A 23,478-nucleotide genomic window follows, 5' to 3' on the forward strand; every position below is an offset into this window, starting at 1 on the left:
TCAACAGTGAGCTCAACAATAAACCATGCTGGAAACAGATTTGCTGTCATCCAGGCTTTGCTGTTCCATCTGTGGAGCCCAGGTAGATTAGATGCAGCATAATTCTTAGAGGCCCTACGATTTGCAAACTGGCAAAGGAGCACTAGCTTCCACTTACAGTCACCAGCTGCATCAGCCCCTAACAAGAGAGTCAGCCTGTCCTTTGAAGCTCTAAAGACAGACATCGACTTCTCCTCTCTAGCTACAAAAGTTCTAGATGGCATCTTCTTCCACTAGAAGGCTGTTTCATCTCCATAGCAACTCTGATGCTCAGTGTAGCCACCTTCATTACTGATCTGAGCTAGATCTTACAGATAACTGACGGCAGTTTCTATATCAGCACTTGGGCTTCACCTTGCACTTTTAAGTATGGACACAGCTTCTTTCCTTAAACCTCAGGAATCCACCTCTGCTAACTTCAGCTTCCTCACCTTTCTCTGACTTGAATTGAAGAGTTAGGGCCTTGCTCTGGTTTAGGCATGGACTTAAGGGAATGTTGTGGCTGGTTTCATCTTCTATCCAGACTACTAAAACTTTCTTCAGCAAAATAGGGTGGTTTCTCTTTCTTACCATTTGTGTGTTCACTGGAGTAGCATTTTTACTTTCCTGCAAGAACTTTTCCTTTGCATGAAAAACCTGGCTAACGGTTTGGCCTAAGAAGCCTAATTTTTGGAGTATCTCAGGTTTCAACATGCCTTCCTCAGTAAGCGTAATCATTTCTAGCTTGTCACTTAACGTGAGAGACAAATGACTTCTCCTTTCACTTGAACACTTAGAGGCCACTGTGGGATTATTAACTGGAACTGACCTAATTTCAACGCTGTTGTTATGTCTTAGGGAAAAGGGAGGCCTGCAAAGAGGGACAGAGATTGGAGATGAGCAGCTGATGTGAGGAGTAGTCAGAACACACACATTTATTGATGAAGTTCACCATCTTATATGGGTTTGGTTTGAGGAACCCCAAAATAACTGCACATCAAAGATCAGTGATCACAAATTACCATAACAAATGCCAATGGAAAGCTTGAAATGTGGTTAGAATTACCAAATGCAACAGAGACACGAAGTGAGCGACCTCTGTTAGAAAAATGGTGCCCATTGGTTTGTTTGATGCAGAGTTGCCCCAACCCTCGATTTGTAAATAACACCATATCTGTGAAGCAACACTAGAGCAAAGCGCAATGTAAAAAGGCATGCCTGGGTTACATTTGAGCAAAGACCTGAAAGAGGTAGAGGAATGAGTCTGGCAGATGTCTGGGAGAAAACTACTCTGGAAGAACAAGGTGCCTGTGCAAAGCACCGATGAGACAGGAGAATGCATTTTGAGTAGTTAATGGTAAAGGGCATGTTGGCAGGTGGAGTGGAATGAAAGGGGAGAAGGAAAGAAGGAGATAAGGTCAAAGGGACAGTGATGGCTCAGATGACCAGATATTCTGTATTCCACTGTAAGGACTTTAGATTTTATTCTGAGTAGAACAGGAAGGCGTTGGAGGTTTACAGCAGAGGAATGACCTGTTCTGCCTTGTGTTTTAAACAGATTACTGACTGCCCTGGGGGAGCCAGGAGGGAAGCAGGGGGTCCAGAGACAAAGCTCTTACAACAGCTCAGGCATGAGATGCCGGTAGCTTGGACCTTCAGGGTATCTTTAAGTATTTCATTCGTTTCTGTCCATATCTACTGGACTTCGAGCTTCTTGAACCAACAAGTGGATTTTATTCACTCCGTCTTCCTGGTGCCTAGCACAGTCTAGAAGCCATTAGGCTTGTTGAGGGAAGGAAGAGAAGGAAAGAGGGAGATAGAAACGGAGGGGAAAGGAAAGAATTAAAAGAAGAAAAAAATAGAAATAAAAATAGTGAGTAGAGAGACAAACAAAGTAAAACTCTGGGAAGTCCTCTCACATGGTCTGCAAACAGAAGAGCCATACAAAACTGCAAACGCGCAACTGGCTTCAGCCAACTGCCCGAGACAGCCGCCCCCGAACAACCGTCCTTGTTCTCATACGATCGTGCCTTACACCGCAGATGGCACAGCCCGCGGCTCACAGCTCAGACGCAGCGCTGACGTGTTTCTTTTCTTACTTGGAGAAGTTTGTCGTAACGCTCGGCAGACATCAGGAAGCGTCCATCCTCAAGCTGCATCTCCCTGTTCTCCAGCAAGTTGTTCAAAACCGGCAGGACGTTCCTCTCCGCCTTTTCCAAGCCTTCCAGGATGAGTGTTCTACCTTCTGTGGCTGCACGAACTGCACACTATTTCCAAGAGACAAAAGCAACATCAAACACAGTGCAGCGTGGCCTGATTTTACTTGTTCAGTAATGCAGATGAAACTAGGCCTCCTTATTATGGGGACCAGGAGTCTGAAAAGCTGGGCTCCAGATCTTGGTTTTGCTTATTCAACCAATAGGATCTTGACCAAATGAAAGAGGCCTGTTTCCCCATTTGTAAAATGAAGAGATTAGAAGCAGTGGCCCCTAAGGCTCCTTTCAGCTGTAACATTTTAGATATATCCCCAATGAAACAGAAAACTAAGAGCTATTTTTGGATCAGTAATGCAATCAAGGAAGCAGATTCCTTAACTAGAAACAAAAAATGAAGATTACAATCTGCTCTATCAAGATTCTTATGGAGATCAGATAAACTAGGTGAGAACACGCAGAGACTGTAAGGTTTTAAATGAGTCACCATCACAATGGATTCAGATTTAGTGTCGTGTTCCACGCCGACAGCATCACAGATTTACCAAAACAGAAAGAGAGTCAGGTTTTCCACTGGGCTATAGCAGACTGACCATAATCATACTCCTAGTTTTCCAAGTTTAAGAAAATTAGAAATAGAGAAAAAAAGAAAATAAAGTAGACTCCAAATGGAAAGAAACAGGAAAAATATAATTTAAAAAAAAAGTAAAGTACTAAAGATATGGGGGGGTGGAATCCTTTTTTAACTGATAGATGCTGAACAAGATAGAAAAATCTATTTTTTGCTCAAAATCCTTGAAAATCTGGTTTTAAAAAAAAGAAAACCTCAGTGACATTTCTGCTGTGTACTGAACAATATGATTAGGATTAATGCCGTGAAATTTACGTTATCACTCTCTCCTTAAAAGTCTCTATTTTTGATCTTTATATGGCACTATATTTTCTTAAAAAAAAAACAAAACTCTCTTTTCTGCTTGCCCATCCCATGTAAGTTGCCAGAATTACATCTTTAACCCAAGCTCTTCTTACGCTAGAGGGTCTGGTCTGAGCATCATACTTAATCACATAGTTGCAACCACCACTGGTATGCTAACCATTCTCAACCTCAGGCTCCCCCAAGCTCCATCACACAGTCCTATTATATGAATGCCTCCAACCAGACTCTAGAAGCACCTCAGGCTCTACTGTACAATACTGAACACATCAGATTTTCCTCCAAATATTCTCCTTCTCTTATCTTTTTATTTATGGTGCGAGCACTGTTTTCCCATGACAGGTCCTAGATTCCTATCTCACCTCCTACATCCAATTTATCACTGTGTCCTGATGATATACTTTCTTTAGTATTTCTGGAATTCATCCCTTCTACCACTCCTCTAGTTCGGGACCTTCTTACCTCTCAGATCTTCTCCTTACTAAGTCCAAGCTCCTTAATGTAGTGTTTATATCTATCACAATACGGCATTTATTGTTCCAATACTTACTCTGATAACAGTTGCCTGACATGTGATATTCTTGCAACACTGAACTGGCTGTAATTTCCCCATGCTTAAACATACCACACTGCTTAACTAGAAAAATGTGTTCTATACTGATCCCCTTTGCTTAAAATTTAATTTTCCCTATAGTAATTAGCCCTCAACCAATCTGAAAAATTAGCCTCCAAATAATCCTTCAGATGAAGGGAGGAAAAAGACTATCTCTGTTTTTTTTAAGAGACTAAATATCCAAAAAATTTCTCAAATAGCAAAGCACTGACTTCCCAACTTGCAGGGGGTGGGGAGTGGCGGTGGGTGGCGGGGACCCAAAAACAGGCACTGCTTAATCAAGTCTCCTTTTAATAAGTTGCTGAATTTTGCATTGTATTACAGAATTCATTTCAAATGTCTATGTACTATAATAAAAAATTAACTTCTATGAAAACTACAATTAAGACTCATCCTATTTTAAAAGTAAGATCAAATCATGAATAAATCTGACCATCTTGTGGTAGCAGCTTTACTTTTTTAAATGCATGGACAGAAGTGACTTAGTAGCTCCTAAAGAACCGAAAAAAAAAAAAAAAAGAATCTTATTTTTGCTAGTTGATAAAATGGCAAATCCATAGAAATGGCTTCCAAAACATTAAAAATAACACATAAACTACTTCTTATAAAAATTCATGTTTCAGCTAAGGCCTCAATTAAGCTTTCTTTCATAAGAATCTATTTACTCCAAGAAAACACAGCTCCTAATAAAAAGAAACTCAGCTATATCTCAATCTAAAAAAAAGAAAGAAATTAAGATATCACAACTTGTGTCAATATTGTATTTAAGAAGCTAATAAACTTTTTGTCAATCTTAGTTGTAAAACAGACTACTGTATTTAACTTTTAAATACTTCATAGAGATGAAAACACATGTTCTCAGAGACAAAACTAGAAATACGTAAATCAAAATTTAGTGGTTTCCCAACTGCAGGTCAGGGAAGACAGTCTTGACGACATAGGACAACAATAGACACAGCAGATCTGCTTTTATTTACTCCAGGAGACTTTGGTGCACCTTTTCAGAGGAAAGGTGGAATAAGCTACAGACAGATTGGAAGGAAAGCACAAAGGAATCCTTCCATCCACCTAATGGAGGTGTGGACTAGTCACTTTAGTGCTGCCCGACTCTTTGTGGAGTAGGTGCTGTGATCGTAACTTAAAAAGTAGTAATGGATGGAAAAAGGCCTCTTGAAAACCTGATAAGTGCTGCACCTCTTCTCTAGAGTAAAATGCATACAGCTATCTGTATATAACAGAGACCTCAAGTTAAGAACCTCTAACTCTGAAAAAATGATACAAACACAAAGTCATGAGTTGGCATACACTGTAGTAATAATTGCTGAAGCCAGAATCATCAATGAATGGTAAAATGAGTGGGTAAGAGTATGATGAAAAACAGGGTATTTGCAAAAACTCAAAACTATTTCCCCTCACAAGGTATTTTTAAGTGACAAAGGGAAAAAATAACACAACAGTGAAGGAACCTGGCAGATACAACTGTAACCAAGTGCTCAGTTAATATGCAGTAACGAGATGCGTCAGGCTCCCCAGGTGGCACCAGCAGTAAAAGGCCTGCCTGCCAACGCAGGAGACGTAAGAGATGAAGGTTCAATCCCTGGGTCAGGAAGATCCCCTAGAGGTGGGCATGGCAACCCACTCCAGTATTCTTGCCTGGAGAATCCCCTCGGACAGAGCAGCCTGGCAGGCTACTACCGAGTTGCAAAGAGTCGGACAGGACTGAAGCGACTTAGCACGCCTGCAATGAGCTGTATCAATTTCAAGCACTAAACGTCTTATATGAAGCTCCCCCAAAGGCCACATCTCTTCTATTGCATTGCTACATTTTTAAAATATGCATGATCTTGATCAAATCATGAGGAAACGTCAGACAAAACATACTTAGCAACATTCTACAAAATAATTGGCCATGAAGAAGACAAGGGAGTGATCTGGTACTATAATGGGAGGTGGAGCTGCGGATAGTGCAGCAGAAGTCACCTTTTTTTTAATGATGCAAATACTTGAGCACGTTCATATGATGAGGAGGAGCAGCTTTGTCTTTGACTAAGTGTCACTCCTCCTCCTCTTGCAAGGCTAGCTCTGTACTCTGAGCTTAGTGGCATTCTCTCTTCCTTCCTCCAAAATCTTCCATCAACTCTCTCTCTCTCTCTCAGTTGTGTCTGACTCTTATTGACCCCACGGACTAAGGAGTCCACTAGGCTCCTCTGTCCATGGAATTTTTCAGGCAAGGATATTGGAGTGGGTTGCCATTTCCTCCTCCAGGGGATCTTCCCAACTCAGGGATCAAACCTGCATCTCTTGCATCTCCTGCATTGGCAGGCGGGTTCTCTACCACTAGCGCCACCCAGGAAGCCCTCCATCAACTATACCATATCTTTGCGTTTTTACATTCCTTCTCTTCTACACAAACGTCTGTACTTTAAGAAAATCTACAGTCTTCTGAGCCTCTTAATATACTCTCATTTTCCTCTCCTTTATTTACAAGCTGCTCTTTCGTTTGTTTGCTTTTGGCCGCCCCGGGCAGCTGGTGGGATCTTTGTTCCCTGGCCCTCAGCAGTGAAAAGCACCAAGTCCTAACTCCTGGACTGCCGGGGAGTTTCCTATTTTCAAGCCTCTTGAAAACAGTCCACGTACTGACTGCCTCTAATAAGCTTCCATCACCCTCACTTTACTGAAACTGCTCACTTGAAAACACCAAAAATCAAAATGCCACAAATCAAGCTTTTTCTCGATCATCGTGTTCTCCTTCCCTTCAATCTTCTTCCATTGGTTCTCTCTTGTGATTTGAAGGGAAAAAAAAGTGAAAAGGCAGCTTCCCTGGTGGATCAAATGGTAAAAAACCTGCCTGCAATGCAGGAGACCCCAGTTCAATCCTCTGACCCACTCCTGTGATTTACCATCTATGAATATGTACCAGGTTGGTTACCCAACTCCAGTGGGGAATTCCTATGGACAAAGGAGGCTAGCGGGGTACAGTCCATGGGGTCACAAAGAGTCAGACACAACTGAGCAACTTCCACTTTCTCATGTACCTGCTTCATCTTCCGAGTAGCATTCTTAGGCCTTTAAGGGGTGAAACTCTGTTTTTTGTCATATTGGTGCAAAACTGGCTCACAGCAGGCTTTTAGTGTTTATGGGATAAAAATGTAACCATTCAGTTAAAAGATGTTGTTATGTAAATTTAGAAAGAATTTTTATATGAAGAATAATACTTATCTATGCTTACACTTGATATGAAAACAGAACTGAACAAGTTTAACTGTCAGCATGAGAGATTTAGTCTACATATTTCAAAATTTTTCTATACAGATTTTAAAATAATTGTGGTATAACTTTTCTAATCATTTAAAAAAAATAAAGAAGGGAACAGCATATATATATTTTACATGGAATGAATACTGGTGATCACTCCTCAGTGTAGAAATTAGATCAAGATCACCCATAAGGATCTCTTCCTGCCCTTCAAGCTACTGAATTTCCAGAGACCTAATTTCTCAAATAGAAATCAGAAAAAATGCATAAAGATCCTTCTGGACAAAACCATCCCATATAGCAGCTTTAACAACCTAGTACATGGACACAAAGTATTTCAAGATAAAAGCAGCTGCATGACCTAAAATCAAAAACTGTCTAAGCCCTGTTCTACATTTGCTTCTGATTTGATGAACGACCTGAGGCAAACAATTAATCTGGATGTCTGTGTCCTCATTTACTAAATGAGAATATCCTCAAGGGGTGCTGTACGATGTCACTATTTATGAATCAAAGCAGTACTAGAAAAAAATTTAAAGCTGTCAAGCCTATTAAAATATCAATTATCATTAATATAGCCATGATCTAATGAAAATAGATTCTAAAGAGTTTCAGACACTCAAAATGGCTACAGTGTAATGTCACTGAGGAATTCAAAGGGAAAAAAAAATGTCTGTTTCAACTTCTTTATTTAAAATGATCAAAATAGGATTAGACTGATTTTGGGTTGCTCTACCACCTGCTGTGGATAATTAAGGTTACTCACATTCCTCTGTAAGCCTCCATTTCTCTCTAAAGCTATACTAGTAATGGTGCTTATCTCATAGATTATGATAAAGATTAAGGAAGATAACCTCTAACACACAGCAAACCGGAAAAAAAAAAAAAATTATGGGGCTTCCCTGGTGGTCCAGTGGTTAAAAATCCATCTTGCCATGCAAGAGACGCCGGTTTGATCCCTGGTCTGGGAAGATCCCACATGCCACAGAGCAACAGAGCCCATGCGCCACAACTACTGAAGCCTGTGCGCCCCAACAAAAGAAGCGACCATAACGAGAAGACCATGTAATTGCAACCAAGAGCAGCCCGTGCTCTCTGAAACTAGAGAAATTGTGCATGCAGCAATGAAAACCCAGCCAAAATAAAAAAATAAATAAACCTTTAAAAAATTTCATGTTACTTTCTTTAAAAAAAAAAAAAACCAATTAGCTGTTATTATTACAAATACTATCATCCTGTAGTAGTTGTTGTCATTGTCATTATCGACATCAGCAGCAGCAGCATCTTCATGATCATCACTGCATTTTTAAGAGAAGTAGCATATGAGAGAAAGAAGCTAAACTTAAGAACTGGACAAATCCTGGTTCAAATTCTACCACTGCTTTGTATATCATACAACTGGTATGACTCTTACTTCACCTATAAGGTGTGGAAGACAACTCCATCCTAAGGATGTTTTGAGGATTAAATGCAGTCATATAAAAAGTGCCTAACACAACAGCAGGCTCCTCAATGAAAGTTATTTTTATCTCCCTTGATTCTTCTTCAGTTCAGTTCAGTTCAGTCGCTCAGTCATGTCCGACTCCTTGCAACCCCATGAATCGCAGCACGACAGGCCTCCCTGTCCATCACCAACTCCCGGAGTTCACTCAGACTCACGTCCATCGAGTCAGTGATGCCATCCAGCCATCTAATCCTCTGTCGTCCCCTTCTCCTCCTGCCCACAATCCCTCCCCAGCATCAGAGTCTTTTCCAATGAGTCAACTCTTCGCATGAGATGGCCAAAGTACTGGAGTTCCAGCTTTATCATCATTCCTTCCAAAGAAATCCCAGGGCTGATCTTCTTCAGAATGGACTGGTTGGATCTCCTTGCAGTCCAAGGGACTCTCGAGAGTCTTCTCCAACACCACAGTTCAAAAGCATCAATTCTTCAGTGCTCAGCTTTCTTCCCAGTCCAACTCTCACATCCATACATGACCACTGGAAAAACCATAGCCTTGACAAGATGGACCATTGTTGGCAAAGTAATATCTCTGCTTTTCAATATGCTGTCTAGGTTGGTCATAACTTTCCTTCCAAGGAGTAAGCGTCTTTTAATTTCATGGCTGCAGTCACCGTCTGCAGTGATTTTGGAGCCCCCAAAAATAAAGTCTGACACTGTTTCCACTGTTTCTCTATTTCCCATGAAGTGATGGGACCAGATGCCATGATCTTGGTTTTCTGAATGTTGAGTTTTAAGTCAACTTTTTCACTTTCCTCTTTCACTTTCATCAAGAGGCTTTTTAGTTCCTCTTCACTTTCTGCCATAAGGGTGATCTCATCTACATACACACACAGAAGTCGCTCAGTCGTGTCCGACTCTTTGCGACCCCATGGATTGTAGCCCACCAGGCTCCTCGGTCCATGGGATTTTCCAGGCATGAATACTGGAGTGGGTTGCCGTTTCCTTCTCCAATCATCTGCATATCTGAGGTTATTGATATTTCTCCCAGCAATCTTGATTCCAGCTTGTGCTTCTTCCAGCCCAGCGTTTCTCATGATGTACTCTGCATATAAGTTAAATAAGCAGGGTGACAATATACAGCCTTGACGTACTCCTTTCCTTAAATCTGTCCAACAGTTAACATACACATAGATAAGAGTTGGCCTGAGCAAGATGGCAAAATGATAAGAGGCCAAGGCCTGAGTTCTGACTAATACAGAGGTCAGAGTAAACACAGACCTTCTTCTCCAACTGTACAAGTGACAATTAGGACATACGGACAGAGAAGCCTGGTGGGCTACAGTCCATGAGGTTGCAAAGAGTCACACATGACTGAGCATGAGATGACACAAGAACAAGACATCTGCAAAGCATTTAGAGCAGGTACCAGAATTCAATCATTCTCAAAAAGCAAGCCACTGTTTCCCCCTATTTGCTAAAATAAGTAAAAGGTAATTATACAAGATAAAAATCTCATTTTTTGATCAATAGCAGTGTTATTCAATATATTACTAGTTACTTTTGGTGACCTGTAATATTTAAGCAGTGTATTAAAGGAGTTAATCCTTACTTTTTCTACTATTAAAAGAGAATCAAGAATTATTCGAAACAGAGGCTGCTGCTGTTAAGTCACTTCAGTCGTGTCCGACTCTGTGCGACCCCATAGACAGCAGCCCACCAGGCTCCCCCGTCCCTGGGATTCTCCAGGCAAGAACACTGGAGTGGGTTGCCATTTCCTTCTCCAATGCATGAAAGTGAAAAGTGAAAGTGAAGTCTCTCAGTCATGTCTGACTCTTCACAACCCCATGGACTGCAGCCTACCAGGCTCCTCCATCCATGGGATTTTCCAGGCAAGAGTACTGGAGTGGGGTGCCATTGCCTTCTCTCTCAAAACAAAGGAGAATACATTAAAATATTATGTAATTGTTTAAAGTGCATTTCATATGTAACATTAAATATGTATATTGTATATTAAGGAACTTGACATTATCGTGTCAAAGTAACAAGATTCTAATATGATGAGTTGATGGTTTAGAAAAAGGTAAAAAAAATCATTTGAAGTTCCCCATCCTGGCTTTCTACTCCCCCAGTTATGGCTATATAGAGTGTCTCCCATCAGCCAGACATAAAAACCTAATCACAAGTTATTCATAATATTTGAGAAATGCAAGCAATGTATAATGACTTAAAAGTCTTCCTCTCTAGCTCTTTGGAGTCACAGGACAATAAGCAGAATTCATGATAAGAATGTCAAGTAAAGTAAGAAAAAAAAAGGAGAGTAATAGGTTTTTGAAGGGTGAGAATATCAAAAATATCAGCTTTTTTGGGTTATTTTATCTTCTAAGACAAATGACAATTAATGTGGTAGTAAAAAATCTTAAACTCTTTATTTCTCCATAAGTGTTATAATATCAGCCATACAAATTTTCATATTTCTGTTCTTTAGCTTAATTTTGTTTTCAAAAAGTTCCTATAATCCATTCAGCAAAGCATTTGCGTTAAAAATATTTGTTACCTTCACATTGACAAGTGAGTATGTTATAGTATTTACATAAACAAACATGGTGTAAACATCAACATTTTCTTGGCAGATCGTAACTTATTTCATCAGTATCTCTCTCCTTTTCCATATCCACTCACTTTATTGACATCGTACAGAAGCAATAACCAATAAAAATAAAAATGATTTAACCTAGTTAGTACTTCTTAAAACAAATCAACGTCTATTGATTTGGCAAAGTACATACATGGAAATACTCAATACTGACAAGAATGCATGAGACAATTAGTGCATACGGATGACAGCATGAGTTGGGACACATGCTGAAAGCAATTTTGTGACATATGTATATCAAGACTCTTGAAAACGCCTAGACCCTTTAATTATACTTCCAGCATTCAAGTTTTAAAAAATCATCCCAGATAATAAGATCTAAGTGGAGAGATATTCACCTAGAGTTATTTATAACAGTGAAATTATAACAGTTATATAATAATTATATAATTATAACAGTGAAATTTATAACAGTGAAAACTTAGACAAAACCTGAATGATCAACAATATGGAAATGTAGATAAAATGGGAATGTTAAATAAATAATGTCACATCTATTTGATGAAATACTGTACAGACACTAAAAGTTATATTTTTGTCACAGGAAAATGCTCCTGAAAAAAATCAAGTTTTAAGAAAAGCAACCTGTAAAACTTTATATGCATGGTATACCACCTTTGTGAAAATTACTATACGTGATTAAATAGATATGAACATAGGCATGATGGGCTTCCAGGTGTTACCAGTGTAAAGAATCTGCCTGGCAGTAAAGGAGACGTGGGTTCGATCCTGGGTCAGGAAGACTACTGGAAAAGGAAATGGCAACCCACTCCAGTATTCTTGCCTGGGAAATCCCATGGACTGTGGAGCATGGCAGGGTACACACAGTCCATGGGGTCGCAAAGAGTCAGACACAACTTGGCGAGTAAACCACCACAACTGTTTTTAGGTGCCAGAGATAAGCAAAATAGTTACATTCTAGTGGAGAAGACAGACAATGAACATGAAAACAAGGAAATTAATTAGGCAAATTCAGAGAGCGATAGGTGCTCTGAAGGTTACCTTATGTATATCACAACAGGGTTCATGCGGAAAGGGTTTAAGTGTGATGAGTGATTATAGAGTGTTCTGAGAGTTTATCATCAGAATGATGCTGCTGCTGCTAAGTCGCTTCAGTCATGTCTGACTCTGTGTGACCCCACAGACAGCAGCCCACCAGGCTCCCCCGTCCCTGGGATTCTCCAGGCAAGAACACTGGAGTAGGATGCCAGTTTCCTTCTCCAATGCATGAAAGTGAAAAGTGAAAGTGAAGTCACTGAGTCGTGTCCGACCCTCAGCGACCCCACGGACTGCAGCCTTCCAGGCTCCTCCATCCATGGGATTTTCCAGGCAAGAGTACTGGAGTGGGGTGCCATTGCCTTCTCTGTCAGAATGATGAGGCGGCAGGAATATACAGATCAGGGAGAAGGTCATTCCAAGCAGAGGAAATAACAAGTACAAAGGTTCTGGGGCTGGAAAGAACTTGGTCTATTTTTAAGAGGACAAGGTCACTGTGGCTGGACTCTTGCAAGCAAGGGAAAGAAGAAAGGAGAAGAGGTTGACAAGGTTGGGTCCTGTAGAGTGTGGTGGCCATGTTCACGGGTCTGGATTTTATTCCGGGTGTGACAGGACCAAACTGCTTTAAGCAAGGAACTGATAGGATCTGGTTATGAACAAACAATAAGGAATATTAACTGCCAGGAAGTGAGAGAGAAGAAAAAATATGAAACTCAGATAAAATCACAATAGACAGTCTGAAGCAACTTAGAGAAAGGACTAATGTCCTTATATCTTCATCACAAACTCTGAAGGTGCCAATGTAGTACAGCATCGTAAACAGCTGATGCTTATCATAATCAGTTGGATTAATAAAAAAGAAAAAACATGAAAGTATAGAGTACTACCATACATATATATAACATTTTAAATATTTTATAAGTGGTAAATAGATATAAATTGAAAATTTGCTTTCTAGAATGGTAGGGAGAATACAATGTCAGAGTTTCATCTGAACAATTTATAGTATGCTTCAAGAAATAAATCTTTAGCTAACCAATAAATTTGGTTACCTAAAGCAACTCAATTTCTGAGATTTCTGTATAGCCAGTTTTAAACTGTCTTTAAAATAATAAGCATACAAAAACATCCTTTTCTGTTCCTTATTATCTGCATTGCAACAATCATCCAAATACAAAATTCACTCAAAAATGTTTTTAAATCCACACTCTATCAAACAAAGTCAGTTCTCTTCTTGTCATTTAAATATGACAGAGAAGAAGCAAGCCTGTTTTTTTTTTTTCCACTTATAATCAGAAATAAACTGAGTCTTTGGAATTACATAAATAAAGTGGATTTCTTTAAATATACTCATGTGCTTCATCCACAAAGGATTACGTTTTTAATGGCTGGAAATCTAAAATACTCAGATTCCCCCACCACATGATGCTAAGTTTGATTGTTTAAGATAATGACTGACAAATCACTTCACTTTAAGTACAGCTTTCTTTCTGTCTTTCTTTCTGTAACTAGGTGGTGATCTACGTGACAATGTGAATATTTTGGTCTCCAAAAATTCTTTCACTCAGTGCTCCTTACAATTCCACTCTTTTACTTATAAAGTAATAGTGTGTACTCCTGGGAAAGCTTCAAATTTAAAGAACTATGAAGCTTATTCCTTGCCCTACCCCAGATGCCTGATCACACCTCCACAGAGGTAAGCTCTGTTAACTGATTCTTGTGTTTCCTTCTGGAAATTTTCAATGTGTAAACAAACATTTATGTATTTATGTATTTTTTCTTGTTTTTTAAATCACAGTATATTTATTATATATACTGTCCTGCAACTTCATTTTTTTTTCAGTTAATATATTCTGGTCTTCTATCAACTCATAAATATTCATCTCACTTTTTTTTTTTACTGGTGACAGATAATTCTAGCTACCATGATTTATTTAATTAGTCTCTTAAACATACATCATTATAGTTTTCACAAAGTTTCATGTGATTTATCAAACAATGCTACAATAAACAGCCTAGTATATATGTTACGTAACTTATATGCAGAGTACATCATGAGAAACGCTGGGCTGGAGGAAGCACAAGCTGGAATCAAGATTGCCGGGAGAAATATCAATAACCTCAGATATGCAGATGACACCACCCTTATAGCAGAAAGTGAAGAACTAAAGATCCTCTTGATGAAAGTAAAAGAAGAGAGTGAAAAAGTTGGCTTAAAGCTGAACATTCAGAAAACTAAGATCATGACATCTGATCCCATCACTTCATGGCAAATAGATGGGGAAACAATGGAAACCACAGCTGACTTTATTTTTCTGGGCTCCAGAATCACTGCAGATGGTGATTACAGCCATGAAATTAAAAGACCCTTGCTCCTTGGAAGGAAAGGTATGCCCAACCTAGACAGCATATTAAAAAGCAGAGACATTACTTTGCCAACAAAGGTCTGTCTAGTCAAGGCTATGGTTTTTCCAGTAGTCATGTATGGATGTGAGAGTTGGACTGGGAAGAAAGCTGAGCACTGAAGAACTGATGCTTTTGAACTGTGGTGCTGGAGAAGACTCTTGAGAGTCCCTTGGACTGCAAGAAGATCCAACCAGTCCATCCTAAAGGAGATCAGTCCTGGGTGTTCAATGGAGGGACTGATGTTCAAGCTGAAACTCCAGTATTTTGGCCACCTGATGCAGAGAGCTGACTCACTGGAAAAGATCCTGATGCTGCGAAAGATTGAGGGCAGGAGGAGAAGGGAACGACAGAGGATGAGATGGTTGGATGGCATAACTGACTCGATGGATGTGAGTCTCAGTGAACTCTGGGAGTTGGTGATGGACAGGGAGGCCTGGCGTGCTGCGGTTCATGGGGTCACAAAGAATCGGACATGACTGAGTGACTGAACTGAACTGAAACTAAACTGATATATGTTTTCATGCTTTGTGTGAATAACATTGGAAATAAAAATTGCTAGAAATATTACTGCTGGATGCAAACGTGTTTAACTTTTCCCTTTCGATAGATAGTCACCAAATCTCTCTTCATAATCGCATCAATCCACGGCCCCATTGACAGCAACGCTGACCCCTCATCCCTTCTTCCTCATCAGCAATGAACATCAGCAAATGCTGAGAGCTGGAGGAAAAAAGCAGCTCACTACTGCTTTAATGTGCACGTTTATAAACAAGAAGTTCAAGCACGTTGTCATGAATTTATTGAATGTCTGAATCTTTTCTCTACAAAATGCTTGAAGTCTGACCTTTTTTCTCAGACATTCCTAACAAAGAACAATGTTCAATATTTTAAGTAAAATATTTGAAGAAATGTACAAGCTAAAGCTTGTAGGGATTTCCAGGGGCTCAGTGGTAAAGAGTCTGTTCAGTGGTTAAGAATCTGCCTGCCGGTGTAGCAGACACAGGAGACATGGGTTTGATCCCTGGATCATGAAGATCCCTGGGAGAGGGAAATGGCAACCCACTTCAATTCTTGCCTGGAAAATTTTATGGACAGATGAGCCTGGCCAGCTTCAGTCCATGGGGTCGCAAGGAGTCTAACATGACTGAGTATGCATGCACCCACAAGCTTCAATATAATATTCAAAAAACATTATTTTAATTGATAACCTGCATCTAAGAACTCTCTTCAAAAAGCTGTAGTTCCTGGAATTATGAATCTAATTTTACTATGCTTAATATACCTGTATGTACTTCACCTTTAGATTGAGAATATTTTAGTAAATGTGCTAGAGAATTTGCTATATTGAAATCTCAATTCGTTTTTTTTTTAAACTCAAATTTTTATAGGCAGTTAATAGGAAGCAACTGGAAATTAAGAAATCAGCATACGAATCTTTAGTTAACATTTTAGAACCACTTATTTCAACTATGGTTTCTTATTTCGTAGTAAACTAACAAGGCATTTCCAAGAAGAGGGAAACCAAAAACCTAAATTAAACCTGTCTAGAGAGGGCATGGTACATCTGTCTTTCGCTAGTACATGAGCTACTCTTTTTCTACTTTAAAAATCAATTTCTTAAAGACCGGGAGTGAAAAGTCACATATTGGAGTGTGATAAGCACTTGCCTGATCGATGTAAAAAGCCGTGCCCGCCCGGATCTCTCGCCGCTGTTTGAGGTCGGTTTCGGTGGTGTCTCTTGACAAGGCAATGTATTCAACCTCCTTTTTGGTCAGCTCCTGAAGAGAGTGAAATGGTCCCAAGATAAAATCAAGTTCCCAACATATGCTTTGGAGGCAGGTATTCTGACAATGTCACTCTACAGAAGAGCATTTTATTAATAAACATAATTCTAGGTGAAAGCCTTGTGAGCCTCAGCTTTAAGAAAAAATGTAATAAACTGAACATTAATCAAAACATGTATCTCTTCTCAGAACTTTTACTGTACTCAGTAATCTATAGCTTATTACTGGCTACTTAGGCAATAATAATCAAAATGTGATCTTACAAATCTTAGTATCTCCTGTAAAGTTCTTTTCAAATATCAAGAGTAATAATTTGGCTATTACTTGATTTTCACATAAACGACAGCTATCTCTGTAAATAATGTTCATCTTTTTTTTAAGGGTGCTTTAAATTAATTTACTCTATAAACCAATGATTACCTACCATGTATATGTTAAGCATTTAACAAGTGTGAAAATAAGGTAAATATCAATAACTGGTTCAACAAAAAAGAGTCAATATAGAACTAATTAGGAAGGGAAAAGGAGAGGAAAGTTGAAAAGGCAGAAGGGGGAATGGAGGTTATTATTTTACACAGAAAAAAAAACCATTTGGTTTGAAGAAGAAACCACCCAGAATCCACTTCTCTTAAAATAATTAATCTATCCCTAAATTCCTTTTTCCTTATATGTAACAACAAGGTATAAACAGTTGTTAACATTATCCTTGGTTTTACAATGTTGAATTAAAAACAATGACATTCTCCAATCCAATAAGGTATGTAATATGTTTTTATTAAACAGGAAGAACAAATTAATTTACTGGAGGAGTACAAAGAAAAAAGTTGAATGAGTATGCCATTAATGGTGAAAGGGGATTTTTTTTTTTAATTAACCTTATCTCCAAGTGATGTTGATAAAAATACATTATCATCATCATTAGTCTTTTAAAATGTGCCTGTTCCCGTGCACCCATAAGTTTTAGAAAATGTGGAAAGAAGGGGAAAGTTTTAAAATGAGAAAATGTACACCAAAGTAGTAAAGATGTGCTGATACCAAAGGATGTTTCTCTAAATGAACCGCCTGTGAGAGCACAATTCTTTTTTTTTTTTTTTTTTTTTTTTTATTTTTTTTAATTTTATTTTTTAAAAAAAAATCACATGCTCCCCATCCTGAACCCTCCTCCCTCCCAACCTCCCCATACCATCCCCCTGGGCCTTCCCAGCGCACCAGCCCCAAGCATCCAGCATCGTGCACTGAACCTGGACTGGCATCTCGTTTCATACATGACATTTCACATGTTTCAATGAGAGCACAATTCTTGAATCAAGTAGCAGGTTCTCCTTCTGGCTCCTGGAGCACCTCGCAGCGCCTTCCTGTCCTGTTTCACTGACGACTGCCTGTGATCTCCCTCGCTGGAAATCCCTGACATTCACAGTGGTTGACCAAATGCCGTATGCCTCTTACTATAAACTGTATCACAGTAGCACCCTGAACTGTCACACCAAGGTTGCTCTCCTCAGTCCTGACAGTTTCCTGGGACTTTTCGTCAGCCAAGACGAGACCAAGGTCTCCTCGGCTGTTGCTCCACGGAAGCAGCACTGACAAGCTCACAAATAGCACCTGGAGCAGCAGACTGGGACGGCGGCAGAGGTCTGCTGACTTATTTTAAACTGTCTACAAAACTCCTACTCTATGAGTGAAATATGAAATAAACACAAGTATTCAGTTATTTCTGCTTAATTTCTCATTGATTCAACAGGCTTGCCCCGAAATTTCTGCCTTTAGAGATGTCATCTACACTGGCTATTGAACCAATCCATTGTTCCGTATCTGGTTTCAACTGTTGCTTCTTGCCCTGCATCCAGGTTTTGCAGGAGGCAGGTAAGGTGATATGGTATTCCCATCTCTCCAAGACTTTTCCAGTTTTTTGTGATCCACACAGTCAAAGGCTTTAGAAAAGACATGATGCTGGGAAAAAACTGAAGGCAGGAGGAGAAGGGGACAACAGAGGAGGAGATGGTTGGACGGCATCGCTGACTCGATGGACAAGAGTTTGAGCGGCTCCAGGAGATGGTGAAGGACAAGGAGGCCTGGCATGCTGCAGTCCATGGCGTTGCAGAGTTGGACACAACTGAGCGACTGAACACCACCACCACTCTGGCTGTTACTACACATAGGGTCTTTAAATTTACTGGCAATAGTACCCACTGCAGTTTGCAAGGCAGCTTAGGCTAGTAAGTTTTCTTACATGTATTTCCAAATCCTAAAGCTGCCTCAGCTCTGGCAATTGAAAGTTTGGTGGTGGTTGTTTTTTTAAGATACAAGGATTATACTTATAAACTTGAATTGCATTTTTTAGCCAACAGGATTCCTATACTCTCTTAGCCTGGCTACTCCACATTTCTAACAAGCTTCAAAGACTTGTCAGAAACAAAATCAAAGTGAGATATTGTTGCCTTTGAAATGAGCCAGGTAGAGTGCACAATTTAAAACTGAAGAGGTTCTAGACCTGGGAATCTTGGTGGCTGACTCTGCATTCTTAGACAAGACAAATACACTTTTGTATTGTTTATTAATAAAGTGAGGATAATAATACAATGGCACACTATACCTCACAGATTGATTCTAGGGAACAAATAAGGGATATGAAATTTATGAACTAAACAGAGTTAGGTTCTATTCATGGAATTTTCATCATTACAGCCCTACATAATTTTGAAAGTACCAAGATAAACTCACCACTAAAATAAGAGAGTACATGAAGTATATTTCAATAAATTAGAAATAGATGATTTAATATCAAATAACAAAAGGAAGCTTTAAGTAAGGTTTTTCTCTTCATCCTAAAAATTATCTTTGGAACAGACCAACTTCAACTGAGAGGGTTCCTCTTTCAATCATTACAGCAATGCCTATTAATACTGACAAAGTAGTAGGAAAAAGTCCTGCAATTTTTTTTTCGGTTGAGATTTGAATATTTGAATATTTCAACTCAACTTAGAGAACTGCAAACATTTCAGAGGATATAGTATCAGAAAGGAAAAGCAATATGAGATCTGAAGTCTAGCTCCATCATTGACTTTCTGGATAAAGCCTGAGTGAGTTATCTAATCTCTGTGAACTTGTTTTCTCATCTATTTAAAGAAAAAAAAAGAGTGCACATAATACATAAGAGAGCTTCTGTAATCCTTAGGCTCCCTTTAGAGACCATATAACATCAAAAGTCAGAAGATGACTTTTCAAAATGTGGACTAAAGATAAAAGAATGTTTCTTGAGAAAAACAAAACTACACTTTGTTTTCTAATCTCAGAGTTGCTGATCCTGTTTGCAACTACTCATTGCTTGAATTTAGATGGATCTCTTTTCTACTAGAAGTGGAGGGTTTTCTACTTGGAGCAAACATTTGCTAAAGTTATGAAAGGCAAACGTACATTGACTTCCCGAATAATTTATTCCAAATGCTTTATAAACAATAAGGGCTAAACCTGAAACTTCTGTAAATTCTTAATTTATCTCACAAAACAGTTTATCAAAGTTAAGACCCTCAGGAATCCACAAGAATTCATTGCTTACCAGGTACTGCATAGCAATAGAGCGTCGAAGAGGCCCAGGAGGTCCTATTAGAAAGACGTCTTGCCCCAAAAGATCCTTCTGCATTATCCATCTTAGATGTTGAATTACTGATTGAGCCAGAGAGTCTGAGACTTTAAAGTGGAAAAAAAGGTAAAATGAAATGCAAATAAGACTACTACATAGAACATAAACCTCTAAGCAACCAATGCAGACAGTATATTAAGTTAAAAATGTATATACAATGTACATGTGTATGTATATATATATGCACATCTATACACATATACATACACGCATATATGCATACACACATATATACATTCATACCTACATCTGCTGAATTTTCACACTGTTTTACAAAAAAAACATTATTATCTAAAATAATAGGGTTTATTACATCACAAAGAGTCACATAATCCCACACTTAAAAGCTAATAAGAAATGGGAATTCCCTGGGGGGTCCAGTGGTTAAGGCTTCGGCTTTCACTGCCATGGACCTGGCTCAGACCACTAGTCGGGAAAATAAGATCCCACAAAGCCACGCAGTAAGGCCAAAAAAATAAGCTTATAAGAATGCTTGTGTTACTAAAGGAACAAAAGTGTTTTTAAGGGTGATATGAACAACTGCTACCATTACTTTGTCACAATGTTACAGCCCAACTCTTTTGTCCTGAAAGGGGATAGGACCAAAGCATCTCAGACAATTCATGAGTATCATAACCTTGAAAAAAACTTTAAACTATGACTTACGTTGGCACTGGATTATGAGATCTCTCAAACTTCACAGTTAGGATGTCTGATGGTAGATTTAAATGACTCCTTTAAAGTTTACATCTATTCAACACCAACTCTTCTGGGAATAGAAGACTCTTCTGTATATTATCATTCTAAGTCTGCTACATATATATATATATATATATATATTTATTTATTTATTTAATTTTGGGGCACATGGCATCTGGAGATCTTAGTTCCCCAACCAGGGACTCAACCTGTGCACCCTGCACTGGGAGTGCTGAATCTTAACCACTGGGCTGGTAGGGAAGGCCCTAGTAAAAAGTGAAAGTGTTAGTTACTCAGCCATGTCTGACTCTTTGCGACCCCATGGACTACAGCTCACCAGGCTCCTCTGTCTATAGGATTCTCCAGGCAAGAATACTGGTGTGGGTTGCCATTCCCTTCTCTAGCGAATCTTCCTGACCCAGGAATCGACCCCAGATCTCCTGCATTGTAGGTGGATTCCTTACCTTCTGAGCTACAAAGGAAGTCCCTAAGTCTACTATTAAATCATCCATGAACACACTCATTTTTTGACTAAACATTTTTTAAATGTTTGTATTAATACAATTCATTTGTATTTACTCACTTAAATGTCACCCAGTGACTAAACATGTGTTCTACTAGGAATTCAAGAAAAACTCTCCCCTTTACACATCAAGATACGATATAGAATACTCATAGCAGTGTGGCTCAACATAAAACTGAAGATAGGAGATGGATAAAAAGCACACAGTGGAACATTATATGACCAAAAAAATAACAGAATGAACCCCCATTACTTCAAACAACATGTTTAACTCTTAAAAGAGAAAAAAACTGTCACAAACTAAATCATGCATTAATGATTAATATCACTATCTTGATGAGCGAATGCTAAATCACTTTAGTCATGTCCAACTGTTTGCGACCCGATGGACTGGAGCCCTTCAGGCTCCTCTTTTCATGGGATTCTCCAGGCAAGAATACTGGAGTGAGTTGCAATGTCCTCCTTCACGGGATCTTCCTGACCCAGGACTGAACCTGCTTTTTCTGCAGTTTGCACACTGCAGGCGGATTCTTTACCGCTGAGCCACCATGGAAGCCCCACTATCTTGGTAAAGCTCAAAAAACTAGTAAATTGAATTTTTTACAAACACATGCATATGTGATCAAAACAGTGCTTGATAAAGCAAAAAAGCCAGAGAATCATAAATTCAGAATATCTGGAAAGGAATCAGAGAGATTCTTGTGGATAACTTCAAAGATAATTATAATATTCTAGTTCTTAAATGAGATGTGGGTACAGTGTTTGTTTTACTATTACATTGCATTTTGTACATAAACACACAATACACACATGTATACACATATATATCAACACGTGTATGTGTGTATATGTATATGTGTAGTGTATGGGCTTCCCAGGTAGCACAGCAGTAAAGAATCCGCCTGCCAATGCAGGAGGCACAAGAGACGCAGGTTCAATCCCTGGGATGGGAAGATCCCCTGAGGAGGCAATGGCAACCCACCCCAGTATTCTTTGCCTAGGAAATTCCATGGACAGAGAAGCCTAGCGGGCTACAGTCCCTGGGGTCACAAAGAGTCAGACACAAATGAGCAATTCAGCACAGTCCAGCGTCTGTGTATGCATATAAAAAACATAGTCTTTTGTATGTGTTGAACATTCCTATACTCGTTAAACCTTGTTTAATCATCCAGGAAGGTCATGAAAGAATTCAAAAATCAAACTAAGAACATTTGCCTAGGACTAAAGCTGTGTTTCCCTCCACGCCCCCCACCAACAGCATAATCTTGCTTGGGTGATTGCCCCTACTCTCCCCCCAAAAGTTAATATTTAATCATTAGAAAAAAATTAAAATTAAATTTCTGATTTTCTTAATCATGGTGGGACGATTAAGGAAAGGTATTGGGCAGACTGCTTGGTGTATCACATACTGAGGCCACGCTAAAGCAATTTATAATTTCTACAAAGCAAGTGCTTCTAATGTGTGAAAATCAGGAGATTCGTCACCCAAGTGGACGTGCTTGGCTTCCCTCCTATCCTCTATGAAGCCACTACACCATGCATGGTGTAACATGCATGGGGGCAACACTTGGCTCCTGGAGGAAGACATGGGAACAATTCTTAACTACTGAAAAAATGCTAGTTCAGGTTTTCCGTACCATCTTACGGAAAAACCTGAACCAACTTTTTGGCCAACCCAATACCATAGCCTGTTACCCACTATGGGATGCTCTGCATTAACAGATATTATTACAATATACTTGTGTATTAAAATTTCACAGAACTGGGGAGAGACAATCGGGGGAAAATGTCCTTAAGTGTGCAATAATGAAAAACACATTGAAAAACACTGCCCTAAGACCTGTACCTTTGAGAATCTCAAGGAGCTCTGCGATGCTAGGAAGCAATTCACCTACATCTTATTCTTAGCTGTCAGATGGACACTATTGTTCTTTCCCACTATGGGCTTAAATCATTATAATATACGGTCTACTCTTTCTTATTCCAAGACAGGTCCATCTGCCTGCTCTGTAAGGATGAAACAAAATAAGAGCTAAGAAGCTCTCGTTTCTCAGTAAAACGACACAAAGTTCTCTATGCTGCGGATCTGCTACCCTTCCTTACTTTGGTGTTAAATATGTAATTAAAAACTTGAACACTTTGGGGTTTTTCTTTACATTTTTCCAAACCTCAGTTTACTCCGGCCTCGGGCCTTCTCCACACTGTTCTTATGGTTTTATGCTGCTTCTGTGTATTCACCTTTGGCAATGTGCCTGACCTTCCATTATCTGGACTTGTCTATTTAAAATATGAAATTTCCA

At 39.2% G+C, this 23,478-nt stretch overlaps 1 protein-coding gene across 3 annotated transcripts in view; it reads right to left on the reverse strand.

Moving 5' to 3' along the window:
• VWA8 (von Willebrand factor A domain containing 8) overlaps positions 1–23,478 on the reverse strand; it is a 390,356-nt gene that overhangs the window by 328,562 nt on the left and 38,316 nt on the right. For all 3 annotated transcript variants that reach the window (XR_015137814.1, XM_086328813.1, XM_086328812.1), the window contains 3 exons: positions 19,873–20,003; positions 16,200–16,310; positions 2,118–2,285 (listed from right to left, as the gene is read on the reverse strand). Coding sequence is in view for 2 of the 3 variants with exons in the window: in XM_086328813.1 (XP_086184939.1) it covers positions 2,118–2,285; positions 16,200–16,310; positions 19,873–20,003 (410 nt within the window). In the remaining variant the exon portion in view is untranslated. The remainder of the gene's footprint in view (positions 1–2,117; positions 2,286–16,199; positions 16,311–19,872; positions 20,004–23,478) is intronic.

The sequence above is a fragment of the Bos grunniens genome, chromosome 12 (genome assembly GCF_055505025.1).
Source record: "Bos grunniens cultivar Pamir isolate PY7600 chromosome 12, Bosgru_T2T1.0, whole genome shotgun sequence".
Lineage (NCBI taxonomy): Eukaryota > Metazoa > Chordata > Mammalia > Artiodactyla > Bovidae > Bos > Bos grunniens.